Below are 17,064 nucleotides of genomic sequence, written 5' to 3'. Positions count from 1 at the left end.
ACTGTGACAGTTTCAATATCTTGAGCCTCCTCAGAACTGCAAAATAACGTCAAGTTATCAGTCTCACGGAAGTCGTATTTGACAATCTGCTGAACGAGTTTTTCAGTCCTTGTTGCAGAAATTCGATTCCTTCTAGTGAGGCAAGCAATACTGGAATATAGGGTCGCTTTAACTCTTTGATCTCCGATGTCTGTGAGCGACATTACTCTCCCGACCAGTGGTTACGACGTGAACCACCCTATAACCAGAAACCTGACTTTACAGTCCAATAGCAAAAATGATGCTCCTGAAGTATGCGCACCAAGATGTCGCATAACCTGAACCCTAACCTGGTACACAACGTAAGTTCAGGTTGTGCGCCATCTTGGTGCGCATACTTCAGGAGGTCTGCAGAAACAACTGCCATGCTATTGCATTATGGACCCGACGCAAAACTGTTTCATTGGCTATTCGCGCTAGTATTTTTTGAAAACTTGGTGATTTCATATTTGAATATCTTTTTTTGAATCTCGAATACTTAGAAGATAGGCATTTGTATAAAATTTATTTATTGCGACGGGTTCTCCAGGCACATAAATTACTCAAACAGTTCGCTAAGTGTTCACACACAATAAGAAAGTGTTTCATCAATAACTCACTGAGAAGAAATATTTTAAAAATGTGTAAAACAAATATTGAGGAATTTATATTTACCTCGACTTTTAGCGGAGGAAAAGCAAGATGGCGGGGATTAATTTTTTTGTATGAAACGATTCGAATAAGTTATTATTCGATTTGAAATGGACAGCCCTATTCGTAACCTAATTTACTGGCAATCTTCGTTCCTACTTTCTCCACGTGTTCATGGCATAAAATAATCCATGAGTGCATTTCCTGTAAATTGGTATTGAAAACGGTACACCGCTTATAGAAAGATTGATTATCTTTAGGGCATATTTTGCGTAATAATTCTTCATTAATTCAATAATTACGCGAATGTCAGAAATGCATTGACTTCGATTGTATCGGTCATTAACGATCAATACACAATAACAGACAATGGTCAAATACAAGGACACGTGGCAAAAGTAAGCGCGAAGATTGTCAGTCAATTAGGTTAGCAATAGGGCTGGGCATTTCGAACCGAATAGTAAGTTATTCGAATCGTTCAGACGGAATTTTCGAATCGCCCCCTTTTTGCTTTTTTTTCCGCCGAGGGTCGAGGTGAATTCCGTAATTCCTCAGGAATTACCTCAAAGTGAGAGAGTCCCGCATGTTTGCTATCTGAAAATCCTTGAAATTGCGGGGTGGTTTGACTTGAGCAAAAACAGCTGGAAAATTTACATCATTTCTAACCATAGAGGATGTTTTTCTCAAATTTCACGTTTTTGAATGAGGGCTTTTTACAAAAGATCCTGCTGAAATTGATCTAGGTAAATAAGGACAAAATGCCATTTAACGTTTAATGCATTTTAACAGTGTGTAAACTAATTTTAATCAAATTATAATCAACGGCGAAAGGCTATTTAACATTTATTTTGAAACCCCCCAAATAAAAAAACTTAAAAAATGGTAATTACTTTATTAGTTAATATTTGACATTTTAACCGTAATAACACGAATTTTGATCAAATCATAATTTACGTCAAAATTCTATTCAACATTTCATACTTTTTTGAATTCCGTCAAAAGTTCAAATTTAATATTCATGACTTTTCTAATTAGCTTCATTACCGCTCGTCACGGGCTGCCATGAAAAATTAAGTTAGCTGAGAAGCGAGGAGTGAAATGAAAAATTATAATCTGGGTTTGATATTGAGTTTTTTAAAACCTTATTACTAAGATTGGAAATGGTTAAACGGTTTACCGTTATACGTAATTTTGATCTGTCATATCAGGTATTTCATTTAGACTGGAGATGGTATATCGGTTTACCGTTGTTAGATGGTATTGAGTTTTGCATAACCTAATTACTTAGCCTGGAAATAGTTAAACGGTTTACCGTTATACGTAATTTTGATCGTTACCTTTCATCTCATGTATTCCATATTGGTTTGCCGGTGTTAGATGGTATTGAGTTTTATATAAGCTGATTACTAAGACTGGAAATGGTCGAACGGTTTACCGTTGTTAGATGGTATTGAGTTTTGTATAACCTAAGAACGGAAATGGTCTAACGGTTTACCGTTGTTAGATGTTTAAAATTGAAAATTTGTTGCGCTTTTTATATTTTTGGGTTAAAGTGGTTAATTGGTTACGATAGGTATTTTACTCTTGCTACATCATCCTTTATTTATCCGTTCAGACAATTTCATCAGTGACGTATCCAGGAATTATTGCAAAAAAGGAGGGAAAGGGGATCTGAAATTTCTCTAATTGCCAAGCTAGGCCGTATCAGCTAACGTGGGCTTCCAATAGTCATTAGGGTCTAAAAAAGTTTCAATCTACGGAAAATTGTTTTTTGGGATACAGAAAAATTCTTTTTTACATTTTAAAATGAGGTCTTTTGTTGTTTCCGACCCACAATTCCCCCTAAAATACTTTGTCTTTACATAATAAAAGTTTGGGGCGCAACCCTCAACCCCAATGGGATGATATTGCGAGTAATTAAAGTATATTTTACGATTATTTGTAACAGTGTTGAGAGGGAACCGTGACTTGAGAAACATAAATTACTTTTTGGATTTTATTGATCGACATAAGTTCGTGACGAAGAAGTAAAAACGAATAATCAGTTTAGTAAGAAGAGCGATTTCATCTATACACGTGATGCGACATTATTAGTTCAGGGCTTTGCAGACCGGAGTTTGCTTTATTTAATGACTCGGATGTAATTGCTGCTTTGTATTTGAAAAATATTCAGTATTTTGATAAGTAAACGAATAATGGTGGAGCCCCTAAAAGAAGCTAGACTTTATAGCAGACATGGCCAAAGTACGCCCCGCGGGTAATCCGGCCTGTTAGGTAATTCAATCTAGCCCACCTGATACTGCCACAACCAAGCTAAAACCAAATTTTGATGCTTCAGCTAAAATAGATCAAGGAATTTGTTGAGATTGCGGTTAAATTTAGTTTTGGCACGAGGCTTATTGTTTTCTACCCTTGCTTTGTAACACTGTAAATATTGTTCATAAAAAGTAACTTTTTACGTCATACTTATATGGCCCGCCAGTCTATCAGGGCAAAATTTTTGGCCACTGATTTAAATACCTTGTCCACCCCTGCTTTAGAGCATAAGTGTGAAACAGGCGTCCCGGGCCCGCAACCGGACTTGCCAAGACATTCAGTGTAAATATTTGATTTCCTTGGAGTCGGATTTTTTTCAACCCGAAATTGGGTTCATAATGCCTCTGTCAAGGGATCAAGAGTAATTATTGAGTTTATTGATCGGCATAGGTTCGCGTCGAAGAAGAAATATTGAAGATTGCCAGATAATTAAGTTAGATAATTGTCAGACAAGGATACACTAAATGACTTTGTGGACCAGGTTGTGGCCCGCGGGCCACCTGTTGCACGCCCCGGTTTTAAACTGTCACGATTCGGAGTCATAATTATAAATTCCCCGAATTTGGAATTACAAATTTTCAATGGTGATGAACTAATTCTAAACTTCCTAATACACTCAAAAAAGTAATTTTACTGACTGTTTTAACAGTCTATTGGAGAAGGCGCAAAATTTTTTGTTATCAAAATTTGGTTTTTTCTGTGTCGGAATTTTCTCAACTCGAATTCAAAAGGCTTCTGCCATGTATCAAAAGTAATTATTGAGTTTATTGATCGACGTAAGTTCGCGGCAAAGCAGAAAAAACGAAGATTGTCAGATAATTAGGTTATCGACGGGACAGTTTGAATTGAGTTCATAATGCAATAGTGCGGTTGCGGAGTCAGGGAGCATGTATAGGATCTTAAAAATTTGTATGAAGTAAAATTACTTGAACAGTTATTGATTGAAAAACAACAAACTTGTTCAAGATATATTGAAAACTGACTCGATAACAAAATTGGAATTGTAAAGGGACTTTGTGAACACCTTGTACTATCGACTTTCAAATTCGGGTTAATAACAATTTTGGGTCCGACTCAAGAATAAAAAAAAATTGACTTCTATTTTCGAATCTGGACTCCAGTTTCAAATTCTAAAAAAATTTGATTTTGATGCGGATAGCGCTTTTGTGTGCAAGCGTATAAAAACTGTTAGGGACACTTGTTAAAGTTGATTTTGCATTTTAGCAGGAAGTTTTGACCCGTATGTGAAAATCTTTATTTTGACTCCGAATTTAAAATTTCAACCCCGAATCCGGAGAGTTTAAAAATACGACTCCGACTGCAGTCAAAATATGCTTAATGCACAAAAGGAAAAACGAAGAATGCGAGTTTAAGTTATAGACGAGAACAGTTTGGGTTCAGATTAGCAGTATTAGAGTTCTTCTTGACAGGACCAGTCTCTAGCTACTGTAACCTGTGCGGCCGCAGTGGGTTCTGCACTTTCATAGGACCCGCGCTATCTCTTAGTGTAAGGTATTAAATTTAATCATTATAAATTCTAATCAGGTACAGGCCAGCGTGCTCCTTGTATACACGCAAAACTCGCGAAGTAAAGTTGTTGAACACGGTGTGGACCTATAGATCGTTTTGCGATCAAGTTGTTGTTCTTGTTGATATTTCTTCTTGTTGGTATAAAAAATCACTTTCCTCGTTAACTACTGGATCAATTGCTTTGAAATTTTCAGTGGGTGGAGATTGTGTTTTTCAATAGAAGGCTAATACCTTTATTTATTTCCAAACTTCCTGTGGGCTCTTTGTGATTCGTATTTGACTCCGAAATTTGTGTGATGACCTCATGAAAATTAATACAAAGCGGTTTATTGATTTCTCTCATGCTACGCGAAAGTCGTAAGTTTTTTGAAGGCATCGCAATGTAAAAGGTAAGGTAAACTACTGCCTCGCTTGGTTCTCGCGTCCATATGTTTGAGCATCGCTTTATCGTTTTATTTGTGATTTTGTCATCGGTGGAAAAGTAATAAATGGAACGCTTACTATCGATTATTATACTCGGCCGAGACCGGGTGGGCATCGCTTCATTAGCCCTGTAAAGACGCCGATATATATTCTTGAATGTCAGGTGTTTATATTCGTGACCAGTGGAGCATAAACTGGAATAGTGACGTAACAGTAATGATCTGTGTAAACAAAAACTAGGGGTTTATTGTGAACAATCAGATTTTTACACTATGTTATGTATCATGTCTATTTGTGACTTGGGTAGACGTTTTAATTAAAGCGACTCCGAAAATTACCTAAATATTTTAAAGAACTTGACTTATTGTGCAAAAAATATATGAATAGGGTTATCCTAATATAATAGAACTACTGAAAATTTTCATTTTCATGCATTAATTAATTAAAATAATGGCATTGTGGGACATATAATCGATGATGACACCAAATGGGATTTACAATGGATTCGCTACAATGTGGATATAAAACTATTCAATATTAAAATTATGGAATTGTTATGATTCATTGTATGAAATGAATTATATTGTTATTTTGTTTATTATCAAAACGATTTATAAAATAATCGCATTGCCTCAGTATGGATATCGCTCGTCAGAATTAGTTTTACATCTTTATTACCGTATTATAAAAGCATACAGATTTTGCGAATACAGATTTCGCTCAAAATTCAAGTTTTCAAATCATTGCTCGCCCTAACTTGATAATTACCGGTACTTATTTGCCGGTGTTTTTCTTAAATCTCACATTTTCGCATCAGTGGCTTTGTACCAAAGTTCCAAGATCCCATGTCTTTCTTTAATATGGTTATCGCTCATCCAGATAGGGCTAGAAATGAAGATTGCACTGAGAATTCAAATTTTCAAACCATTCCTGACCCTGACTGAATAATTACTAATTTTTAATTTTTGAACGTGGGCGGGTGTTTTCTCAAATCTCACATTTTTTGCAATAGTGTCGAGGACTATGTACAAGAGATTCAAAATTGTCTGTTGTTAATATAGAGATAGCTCGTCAGATTTAGCTTGATATCTTCAGCAACCTGTTGTGTAAGCAGAGAGTAAACGTCAGGGATTTTTTGTACAAACCCCCCGCCAAAACAAACCGCCACCTCTCAAAATATAAAAAATAGGTTGCTCCCGAAGTATGCGAACCAAGATGGCGGACATCGGAATGTAATATGTGTACTAGGTTAGGGTTAGGCCATAATTTTAGGTATAAATACCACGGGAGGCTCTTGGCTAGTCTTCGAATTGATAATAGGACTAAAATAAGGAAAATTGGAAAAAAATTATCGCCTAACCCTAACCTGTTACCCATGTTACGTTCCGATGTCCGCCATCTTGGTTCGCATACTTCGGGAGCACCAAAAATAGTAATTATACAAAAGTTTTATTAAGTGCTGGGAATGCAGATTGCACTGGAAATTCAAATTTTCAAATCATTGTAAACCCGAATCCTCATTGGATAATAACTATTTTTTTAGTTTAAAACGTGGCGTGGCGTTTTTTTCTAAATCTCGCATTTTTGCGTTAGTGTCGGAACTTCGTGCAAAAGATCCCAATTAATCTGTCTCTAATAAGGAGATCGCTTGTCAGATTTAGCTTCAGCTAGCTTTAGTAACATATTATGTAAGCCAGAGGTATGAAAATTACGGCCCGTGGGACGGATGCGGCCCACCCACTTGAATCTGCTGAAATTACGACTTTGGTTTTTGTGGATATAAATTTACGTTAAAAATGACGTCATAATGACCCTGATTTTTACACGTGCTTCTTATTATTATATAACGTTAGCTTAGCTCAGGGGTGGGCAACATACGGCCCGCGACGAGATTTTGACCGGGCCGCTGACTGTATCCAACCACACTCTGTAATCTGGTCCGACGCATCATTCATGAAAGTTGCCGATCGCTCTACTCTCACCGCACTGTCAGTGCGAGTGAAATAAACAATTGCCTTTGTGAACAAACAATTGCGTTAGCACACTTGTTAAACAAACAATATAAGGTCAAAGTAGAGAGCGTTGTAAACATTCCCCGCTACTGTTATCAGTTATATTTAAATTCTAAATATAAATTGGATTTTATAGTAAGTTTTATTAACCATGGAATATCCCGAGAAACGTAAAGTTGACAGAGAGTGTCGAGCATTTAACAAAGATTGGATACCGAAGTATTTTTTATAATATTCCTGCCCGCCGAGAACTTCATTTTCCCACATCTGGCCCGCCGACTAGAGAAGTTGCCCACCCCTGGCCTAGCTGTTGTGAACAAACTGTTTTCTGTTCATAGTTTTTCATATAACAAAGTCTATTATCTGTGACTGACCCACTCAGAAAAGTAATTGATCACTCCTGAATTGTAAGAAGAGAGTAAATATCAGAGATCGATTGACATGATACCATGAACGATTTAAGTCGACACATTCAGGGTAACAGTAACGAATTGTAAATAATGCAAAAGTTATCGGAAAGCATTTAAAAGGAAGCAACTTGGTAAATGAGGGTTTCCACTCCGAATAAGTCTCCAGACCAGTGTTTTTTAATCATGTTTCCGCGACACCACAGGGTTCCGTCAGTACAGTCCAGGTGTTTCGCAACTTTTCATTCAAAGTCTAGAGTCCGTTTTATTAAATGAATATTGTTTAAATATAATAATACACCTATTATGTATTCTACTTTGACCAAACTTGCTGCACGCTTGTTGGACCTCCTGAAGTATGCGCACCAAGATGACGCACAACCTCAACTCAGGTTGTGTACGAAGTTAGGGTTCAGGTTGTGCGACATCTTGGTGCGCATACTTCGGGAGTACCCGCTTGTTTTATCAGTATTAGGTTATATTTTATATATATTTCTAGTATAGGAAGATTACGAAACGGAGGCCCGTGCCCGTGAATAACTTACCATTCCAATATGCGATACAAAATACCTAGCCCTGTTCATAATACTCATAATAACGGTCTTTCTATCTTGTCAGTCCAGATCGGGTATGGAAATAGTCGGTAATTAACTGATGAGTATTGCGTGAAATTTTTTTATAATTATATCTGGGCAGATAGACAATAAAACGGTCAATAATACGGCTCGCTCAGTCACCGATCCAAGTTGGGAATCAGAAGAATTAACCAGTTAATGACTTTCGAATAAATCGATATTTTTCAAAAATATCCCGTGGGAAAGGGAAACCAATAAGATGGCTTATTAATGACAAGGCGAACCACGGCCTCTCATGTTCGTTGCCAAGTTTGGCTTAGGTGATAATTGACCTGTCAATTTATTATGAATGCTTAAATAATTTTCATATTTGCCAAAGTGGGGGGTATTCGCTATGGGTAGCATACATCCCGGCCTAGTCAGGCAGTTCCCATTTTAGTAAATTTTTATTTGATATTAATATAGAATTGTTTTTAAACGGTGATTTAACACTAATTTGCAACTCACTTCCCTAGTTCAGAGCAACTGTACTGTCGTTGAATCATCGAAATGTCGAAAACAAAGAAAAAGTTTTCTAATGAATTCCAGTTTTTGAAGCAAAAACCACTACAGAATATTTTATTAGAATTTGCAGCTAATTTTGATGGTCACACGGTCACACGGTCGGTTAGCAATTCGAGTCATTGGCGTAACCAGGGCTGCGGGTCCATCTTCAATATTTCGCTTTTGTAATGCAATTTTGCGGCATTTGCAGTAAGACATACGCCTTTTTCAACACCATTTTACTCTTCTGGAACGATTTACTGAAAATTGACTTTTTTGGGCTTGTTTTCCATTAAATTTTTCACCAAATGAACCAAACGAGATAGAGGAAAAGGCATGCAAATGAGCTTTCGCCTGGTTACCGGCCCAAGTCTGGTATGGTAGTTGCCCGTCATTTATTCGTTTCAGATACATAACGCATCTAAGCTAGTGATGTGCAACCTTAAATACAAGAGGGCCGGACACAAAGAATTGTGTGGCGGCCGCACCTTCATTTAAGATAAGCTTTCTAGTAGTTGTAAGCGCAAAAGTTTTGGGTATTGATCTCATAACATGCGTTGTTCTCATGGCAGGTTTTGCGAAGCAAAAGGATCGGAATTATTCGCACGTACTAGATTAAACTAAATTAAAAACTCGTCCCGCGGGACGCACACCATTCAAAGTTTGTCACCTTTCCGCGGGCCGCACAATTTTTCTTTGTGGGCCGCATTTGGCCCGCGGGCCGCAGGTTGCACACCCCTGACTGCCGACTGACAGCAATGTACTTCAATTTTTTTTTATCTTTTAGGCTCGTGTAATTCGATAAAAAGTCACAATTTCAATCAAATCCAGCTTCATGTTGCTACACAACTCAGCAATGTACTACTATATTTTCTGTCATTTGAGAAAGCAAAAAAATGTCAGAAAAATTAAATTTTTCTAAGTCCATGTAGTTTAAAGTTCGCGATAAAAAGGTTTTTCATGTTACATTGGAAAAGAACATGGTGGGCCGTCTAGTATGATAAAAGCAATTAGGGTATTGATTGCTTGAAACGCGCTATAGATGTACAATAGAATCCCATTTGCGAGGAGTCGTTTCTCAGTGGAGTATGTTCATGTGGACTATCTCTCAGTACAAGACTCTAAAAGAGTAGACTAAAATAAATGAATGATGTTTTTTTTTTCACTATGTTTTGCAAAAATGCCGGAATCTTTTTATTCTATGTTCCGAACAGGGAAAACTGATTTTTTTTTATACCAAATGGACCACAGAGCTTTGAAGGACGCTCCAGAAATATGTGCACCAAGATGGCGCACAACCTGATAACCCTGACCTGGTACGATACTATGTTCAGGCTGTGCGCCATCTTGGTGCACATACTTCGGGAGCATCCTTTGAAGAGTAAGAAAGAATATTTTGGTGTTCCAGGTGAGACATCCTATTATGAGCAGGACAAAGAGCAAGAATCGTTTGTCTATCGGCTAAGCCTAAATTAGCATCAAACAAGGCTGTGAGCAACAAGTCAAATATTGTATTGATCGTTTGAAACGTACAACAAAGGGTATATTTGCGCTGTCTCTCCGTCCAAGGCCCTAGAAAAGCAGCATGACAGATATTAAGTTGCTAATGTACGTTACATTGTAATAGTACATGGTGAGCGGTCTGGTATGATAAAGGCAATTGAAACGAACAATAGATTCCCAATTGCAAAGAGTGAGGAATGTTCCCTCTGTCTCTCCGCAAATGTTTTAGACAAGCAGATACCGGAACCCAAGAAACTGTTTTTTTTTCGAATAGCTTTTTGCACGAATATACGAGTTTTTATGCTTTCTCTGCGAATGCTGCATCAGACATAGAGTCACTCTAGAAAAGGTGGCTGTTTTTAAAGAGAAATGAAATCATTTTGGTAGCACAATAGATTCCCATATAAGCAATATCGCTTTTAAAGTTTTCAGATGTTTGCAAGGAGGTATTTTAGAGTAGTTTCAAGCTACGTACTAGAGAAGCGGTGTGGCAAGTAGGGCCTTACTGTAATTTCGATATTCATAGCATATTCTTTCATATTTAGCAGGAAAGGCAGTAACCTCATAATGAATGTATGTATATTGGTCTCCATTCCCTCCGGCATATATATATATGAAAAAAAAATCGATTTATTTGAAAGCCATTAACTGGTTAACTCATTCTCAACTTGGATCGGTGATCGAGCGAGTGACCAGGGTGGTTAGCCGTATTTTAATGCCTTTGTTTTCCCAAGATAATTATGAAGAATTTTCACGTATAAATAAGTCACCGGCTATTTCCATACTCGATCTGGACTGACAGACTTACGATAGGGCCGTTATTCGCCGTCTTATTCCCATGCCTAGATATTTTAAATCGCATATTCGAAGAGTAAATTGTTCAACCTGGTTCAGAAAGAAATTTCGAATTGCCGCCATCTTGTTCTTTTTTTGTTCTTCAAAAATGGAGGTGGATACCTCATTTTTTTTTATTGAAGCCATGTTTCTTATTGTGTGTGAACACTCAGCAATCTTTTTGAGTAATTTAGGTGCCTGGAGGATTCATTACAATAAATGAATTCGATAATACAATTACATATCTTCTAAGTGTTCCAGATTCGCTTCCAAAAAAATAATACATTCGGCTCTGAAATCATCAAGTATATGAAAATGCCCAGCCCTAGTTATATGTCAACATTTACAGAGATTCGTAATAATTAAAATATTACTTGGCAGCGAATAGCTTTAAACAGAAAATCACATATATACTTGGCTGGCTGGACATTTGTTTACTATTAAGCCATCTTGAACAAGTGTCTGGGCAAGGAGTCACGTGCGCTCCTTGTCAATTATTTATTTGTTTACAACTTAGAATGTACCTTAACTTTACAATTTTTTTAAAGAACCTTCAATCAAGCTACTAATTACTTTGACTAATTAATTAGGAATTACTAAGCTGTTTATTACTCTCCAACTGCGAAAGGCCTGTGGAAACTCTCGGGCGCCATCTCGAGTCTACTTGAGCAATATGCTGAGCACACAACACGCTGCAAAGTCGAAGGAAAAAGAGGACAAGTCTTCGGCGGTGAGTGAAAAAGTTTTTTTGTTCTAATTATTTGATGATTAACGACGCAGAAATGTAGTTATCCTCACCGCCGAATGCAGTGGTCACTCCTACTAAGAGAGATCAGACAAGGTACTCGAGTCCTGAGTGCTATACCGTATACCTGCTCGGCAGTGTGCGTTCGAAATACGATTGCCAAAGCATGGCTAATTATCCCGCGTTTAAATACCGAGCAGAATAACTATGTGCGAACGAATTACTGGGCTACCCGCCGCCATAGTCGATGCATCTGAAACAAATAACTGGCTAACTAATCTCATACCTGACATGGACTGGTAACCGGACGAGAGGCCGTGGTTTGCCATACGATTAAGCCATTTTATAGGCTTTCCTCTCCCCTGGATAAATATGTAAATCCTATCATACTATATCGCAGGGGTTCATAAAATGTGGGTGTTGTGGGGCCCGTGAGAAGGTGGACTATCATTTACGGAGTCCCGCAAATTTGACATTTGACAAGCATATTGATAAAGTAATGTTGAAATGTTAAAACAAGCCTTTAATTAAAATAGGCATCATCTACTGGAACTTATAGATAATGATATTTGAATAACCGCCTGTTGCCACATTTCGACCCCGGCCTATTTGGACAGTGGCAAAATTAGCCAAGTCAGTATTTTAATCAAATAACCAAAACCTTAACCAAAGTAACCAAATAGCTCGCGGAAATCCTAGATTTATCTCACGGAAGCCTGTGGTTCCGTATCGAACACTTTGAGGAGATTTCATCCTACCACGATGTCACGACTAGAAAACTTCATCGCGTAAACATCAAGTTTTTTTTATTCCGACTGCAAACTGATCATTGCGCACTGAATGCACATTTACATAAAATTGACTGTCATTCTGACGGATTTTGCAAACAGTGTTTTGTACCCGAGACCGTAGCCCACTATAGCTATTGCATTGTCAACGATATACCAGTCATTAGCAAAGCCAGAAACTCAAATTGGAAATGACTTTGGAAGAAGTGCTTAGTAACATGGACATTATTGACACTGTTATCGAATTTGTTTGTCTGTGGACAGAAATATTCAGGATTAGATACTTATTGTAATTGATTTAATTGTATAATTATTTATTTATAAATATTGTATCATATGTTAGTATAGTATTTTCAAATTCGAATTGATCATAGGCGCAAAAGACCACTGGAGTTATAAACGCCATAAAACATATAACAACAACAATCAATATGCCATGTATCATCATTAAAGACCCGCATACTTGTTACGGTTCCATTACATTTGAACCCACGTACATTTGAACCCATGACAATTGCACCTATATGCTATTGCATCTATGGAATTTTTTTTGTTTCACGGATTGTTAAACCCATACTAACCCTAACCCATGGGTTAGCACCCGCATATAGATTGAACCCGTGGATATACGCATGGGTTCAAATGTACGTGGGTTCAAATGTACGGTCACCACTTGTTACGCATACTCTTATGCGCACCAAGATGTCGCACAACGTGAACCCTAACCTGGTACACAACCTAAGTTCAGGTTGTGCGTCATCTTGGTGCTCATACTTCAGGAGGTCCCAAATAACATCGTTATGTCAGCAGTATAACATAGAACAGTTAACATATATATGCCATAAATGAAATACAACTTTTAACCAGTATCACTTAGCAGGTCTTTTGCAAGGTATTATTCAGAGAGAAATGCGTTAAATAAGAGTCGAATTAAATTCAAACCTAACCTGACTTGGCCCGACTTCGAACTCTGCTTCGTATATACTGATCCAAATACCCAAGGGAATCGCTGCCAAGGTTATTCTTAAGGTACTTAACGAGTCATTGTATAGAATAGCCTGTTAATGCAAATCCCATGGGATGTCCGATCTAAACTGTATAACGTCTACTGGCAATGTTTCTTAGAATTTAGTCGATTTGAGCTACGAGGACGAAAGCAGGGTGTTGTTTTTATTCGACAAGTTCTGCAAAACGGCGAGCGAATTTTGCGAGGCTTATTGATAAGTACATCTTCGACTGATAAGTAAGGCTTGGCATTTTTGGATACCTGATGATTTCAGAATCGAATCTCGAATACTTGGGATATATTTAATTGTTAACGTTTTTTATTGTAATTGGTCCAGTCAATAAATTAATTACTGAAAACATAGAATACATCACTCAGACAGATTGCTGAGCGTTCACACAGAATAACAAACACGTTTTATCAATAACTCACTACAGAAAATAGTCATATGTCAGAATTGCGTTGAAAAAATAGGACTTCAGTTAAAAAAATTGTAGAATTCACCTCGACCATTGGCAGAAAGAAAAAAAAGATGGCGGCGATTTGACATTTTGCTCTGAACCGATTCGAATAATTTACTATTCGATTCGAATATGCCAAGCCCTACTGATAAGTAAGGGTATGTTTGCATTCGACAAGGCTTGCAAACACAGGTAACTGGCGTGGCGTTTAATGTAAGGACGGTGTAAAATGCCTTAAAAATGTCACCCACTGTATGAGTACTGGGTTGGATATGCAACTAGAAAATGCCCAGATGGCTATAGCTTACTGGCTCTCAGGATTTAGTCAATTTGAACTCCAAAAGCTAAGGCAGTGTTGTTTGCATTTGGCAAGGCAGCTGCTGTGACGTTTTATGTAGGAACGGTGCAAAATACCTTAAAAATTTTGCTCACTGTATTTGTACTGAGCAGGATTGGATATGTTACTTGAAAATACCCAGATGTCTATAGTGCTATGCAGGAAAAGCCAGTTAGGTCCAAAAATTAGGTCCAAAAATTATTTTTCGTGTTGTATTTAATTATACCTTGACTCCAAAACACTGTATAAGCTTTCTAACAATATGTAAAAAATAGTGTTTTGAAAAGAGCGCAATCGTTATTGTTCAGTGCGGCTTATTCCGTTCTGTATGAGGTGGTGAGTTGAGGATTTAAACTAAAGAGCTATTTTAGTTTCCATAATTGTATTAATATGCGGCGTATTTATACTTTCACGGCCGCCACACTTGGCGGATCAAAACTGACGAATATAAAATAAAAATATAGCAAAAAATTGATGATAGGATTCATAGAAAATTTAGAAACAGATGAAAGTAATAGCTCTTTAGGAAAAAATACTTTAACCACTGAAAACGTCAAAGTAATTCGTCCAGTAGTTTATGAGAAAAGCGTAAGCGTAACAATAAGAAGAAAAGCATCGACAACAACCACATAATAGGCAAACGATCCGTCCAATAAATCGTTAGGTGATGCTGTAACAGAAAAATACCATTCTTGAAAGTCAAGTCCGTATCAAAAAAGCGTTCTCAATTCACGTTGTAGCGGTTTTAGTCAATTAAATCGATTTCCAAATCCCTGTGGATCATTTTAACGAGTTTATAATAAATTGCGTCAGCGTTATCAAGTAATAAGAACCTTTACTAATCCTGTTGAATCTGAAATTTGTTGTTTTCCATGTCGACGACTCCTGGGGCACACTCATGGGATCCTTGGGTGAGGGTCGGAAATCTCTGGGTACGGCCCAGGTACAAAACGCTATGATGACACATAAAGATTCAAGTTTTCTCCTAAAAACTGGTAGCAGAGTACTTGTAAGATACCGCGTGTTAGGGCCCCTTATTCCGAGCAAAACACTCCTTAGAAACTACAAAATATTTTGATTTGGCAACAGAATGTAGCCTACTATTTATCTCTGTAAATTATAAAATAAAACGCAAAAGACTGAAATAGAGTGATAATTTATATACGAAAACTGCACTGTATGACACAGAAAAATGCTTTTAATTGGCAACAGGATTTACTAAGTATTTCTGTAAAATATAAATAAACCCAAAGACTGGAATAGAGTGATAAATACTTGGATTATGAACCAAGAAACAACCGCCGCTGTCATGGCGTCTGAAAGCGATCAAGATGGATCTATGAGCCGAGGAGATAAAGGGAACATACCGGAATATATTGAGGTATAGTTTGCATTAAAATTACGTTTCCGTATTGGTGAGGAATCCTCTGTAGTGAGAAAACTTCATCATGACAATGACTAGAAATAGATAAATAAGTAAGATGATTTGTTCAACCCCGCTATGATACGAGAAGGCGGGTATAGCTCTAAAATTTCTGTGAACCAAGATGGCGTACACCGGAACGTAGTGTCTGTATCAGGTTAGGGTTAGGCCATAATTTCAGGTACAATTACTACGGGAGTCACTCGGCTAGTCCCCGAACTTGTAATAGAACTAAAATAAGGGAAATTGGAATGAAATTATGGCCTAACCCTAACTTGATATACATACTGCGTTCCGGTGTCCGCCATCTTGGTTAACATACTTCAGGAGTACCAAAATATCACCAACGCCTTGCTCCAATGCGGAACTCTATATACGATGTGTATATAGCTAGTGTTTACTGCCTGTTTTATGCATATAATGTATAAATAATAATCTAGTATGCAGTGGTTTGTAAACTTTCCACGCCAGCGGAACGGTTTTATTAGGTATAATAAGTGTGTGGTTGGATTCAGCCGGTTCGCACCGGTTCTATAGAACCGTCTCACAGAGTTTTATGAAATCAGCGAACCGGTTACTTGTTATTTGCTGAAAAAGTATGACTTTTTGTAACAGAACCGGCTTAAAAAAACATTAAATTCCACCACTGTATGGGTATTATTAGGTTGTGCTATTTTGGAGCCCTATGTATAAAAATATGAAGAATGAAACTGTTTTTACATGTTATCTGAATGAAATTGATTAAGTAAGTTTCAATATTCATTACTAATTAAGGCAAATACATACATTAAAAGATAGGTTTAAGAGTACTGCAGATTAAAGCGCAGCATAGATTGAACAGCAAATGGCAGCAGACAACAGGATAATGCTGAGAAAAAGGTGTTCTGATCAAATCTTTGTAGTATTAGTCAAAGATTCAAGACCTTGCTTCAAGAAGACTAAAATGGTTTTTAAAGAAAAACTGTTGCACACACACCGTCCCCGCTTAGCAAGTCGGCTCAATCAAAGTCAATTATTGCTATGTATATTCTAAAAGTATCGTCCCGGGGGATTCCCCGTTTTGTATTTAATTTCTACCACATCAATGTCTGTGTTTTCCCCGGGGATCTCCCACGCTTATAACGTTCAATTATTAATGATATGAGCAGGAGAAAACAGTATTTGAACCTAATTATCAATATATTTTTATTTTAAAGACCATATTTCCGAAAACGAAAAGCGAATTTACTGAAGAGTTCAATTAAATCTGATTTGCATATCATTATAATAAACGGGTAACCCTTAAACAATTTCAATGTTGTCATGAAGTCAGTTCTCAATATATCTTAACCAGGTTTGTTGTTTTTTAATCAGTAATTGTTGAAGTATTTTTACTTCATTTAATACATCTGTGAGGGACAAAACAGTATATGGTATCGATAAATTCCTTTTGTAACTTTAAATTTTTTTTGAGACGCATGGAAATCCTATATGTACCAAGTTATATAGACTA

General features: G+C 37.1%; 1 protein-coding gene and 1 long non-coding RNA gene across 3 annotated transcripts in view; one reads left to right on the top strand and one right to left on the bottom strand.

Moving 5' to 3' along the window:
* Positions 1 to 387, bottom strand: part of LOC144430347 (uncharacterized) — a 55,176-nt gene extending 54,789 nt beyond the window's left edge. Inside the window, exon 1 of the long non-coding RNA XR_013479477.1 lies at positions 330 to 387. This is a non-coding gene — a long non-coding RNA (uncharacterized LOC144430347). The remainder of the gene's footprint in view (positions 1 to 329) is intronic.
* Positions 388 to 11,369: 10,982 nt separating this feature from the next.
* LOC120330072 (inactive dipeptidyl peptidase 10-like) overlaps positions 11,370 to 17,064 on the top strand; it is a 44,599-nt gene continuing 38,904 nt past the window's right edge. Inside the window, exon 1 of one of the 2 annotated variants that reach the window (XM_039396894.2) lies at positions 11,370 to 11,542. In XM_039396894.2, coding sequence (XP_039252828.2) covers positions 11,486 to 11,542 — 57 coding nt within the window. In that variant the 5' untranslated portion in view covers positions 11,370 to 11,485. Of the gene's footprint in view, positions 11,543 to 15,375; positions 15,531 to 17,064 lie in introns of those variants that run through there. The other variant, XM_039396893.2, reaches the window with a different exon arrangement.

The sequence above is a fragment of the Styela clava genome, chromosome 12, assembly GCF_964204865.1.
Source record: "Styela clava chromosome 12, kaStyClav1.hap1.2, whole genome shotgun sequence".
Taxonomy (NCBI): domain Eukaryota; kingdom Metazoa; phylum Chordata; class Ascidiacea; order Stolidobranchia; family Styelidae; genus Styela; species Styela clava.
Note: the sequence above shows the minus strand (reverse complement) of the source record. Positions and strands in the feature narration are given on the sequence as shown.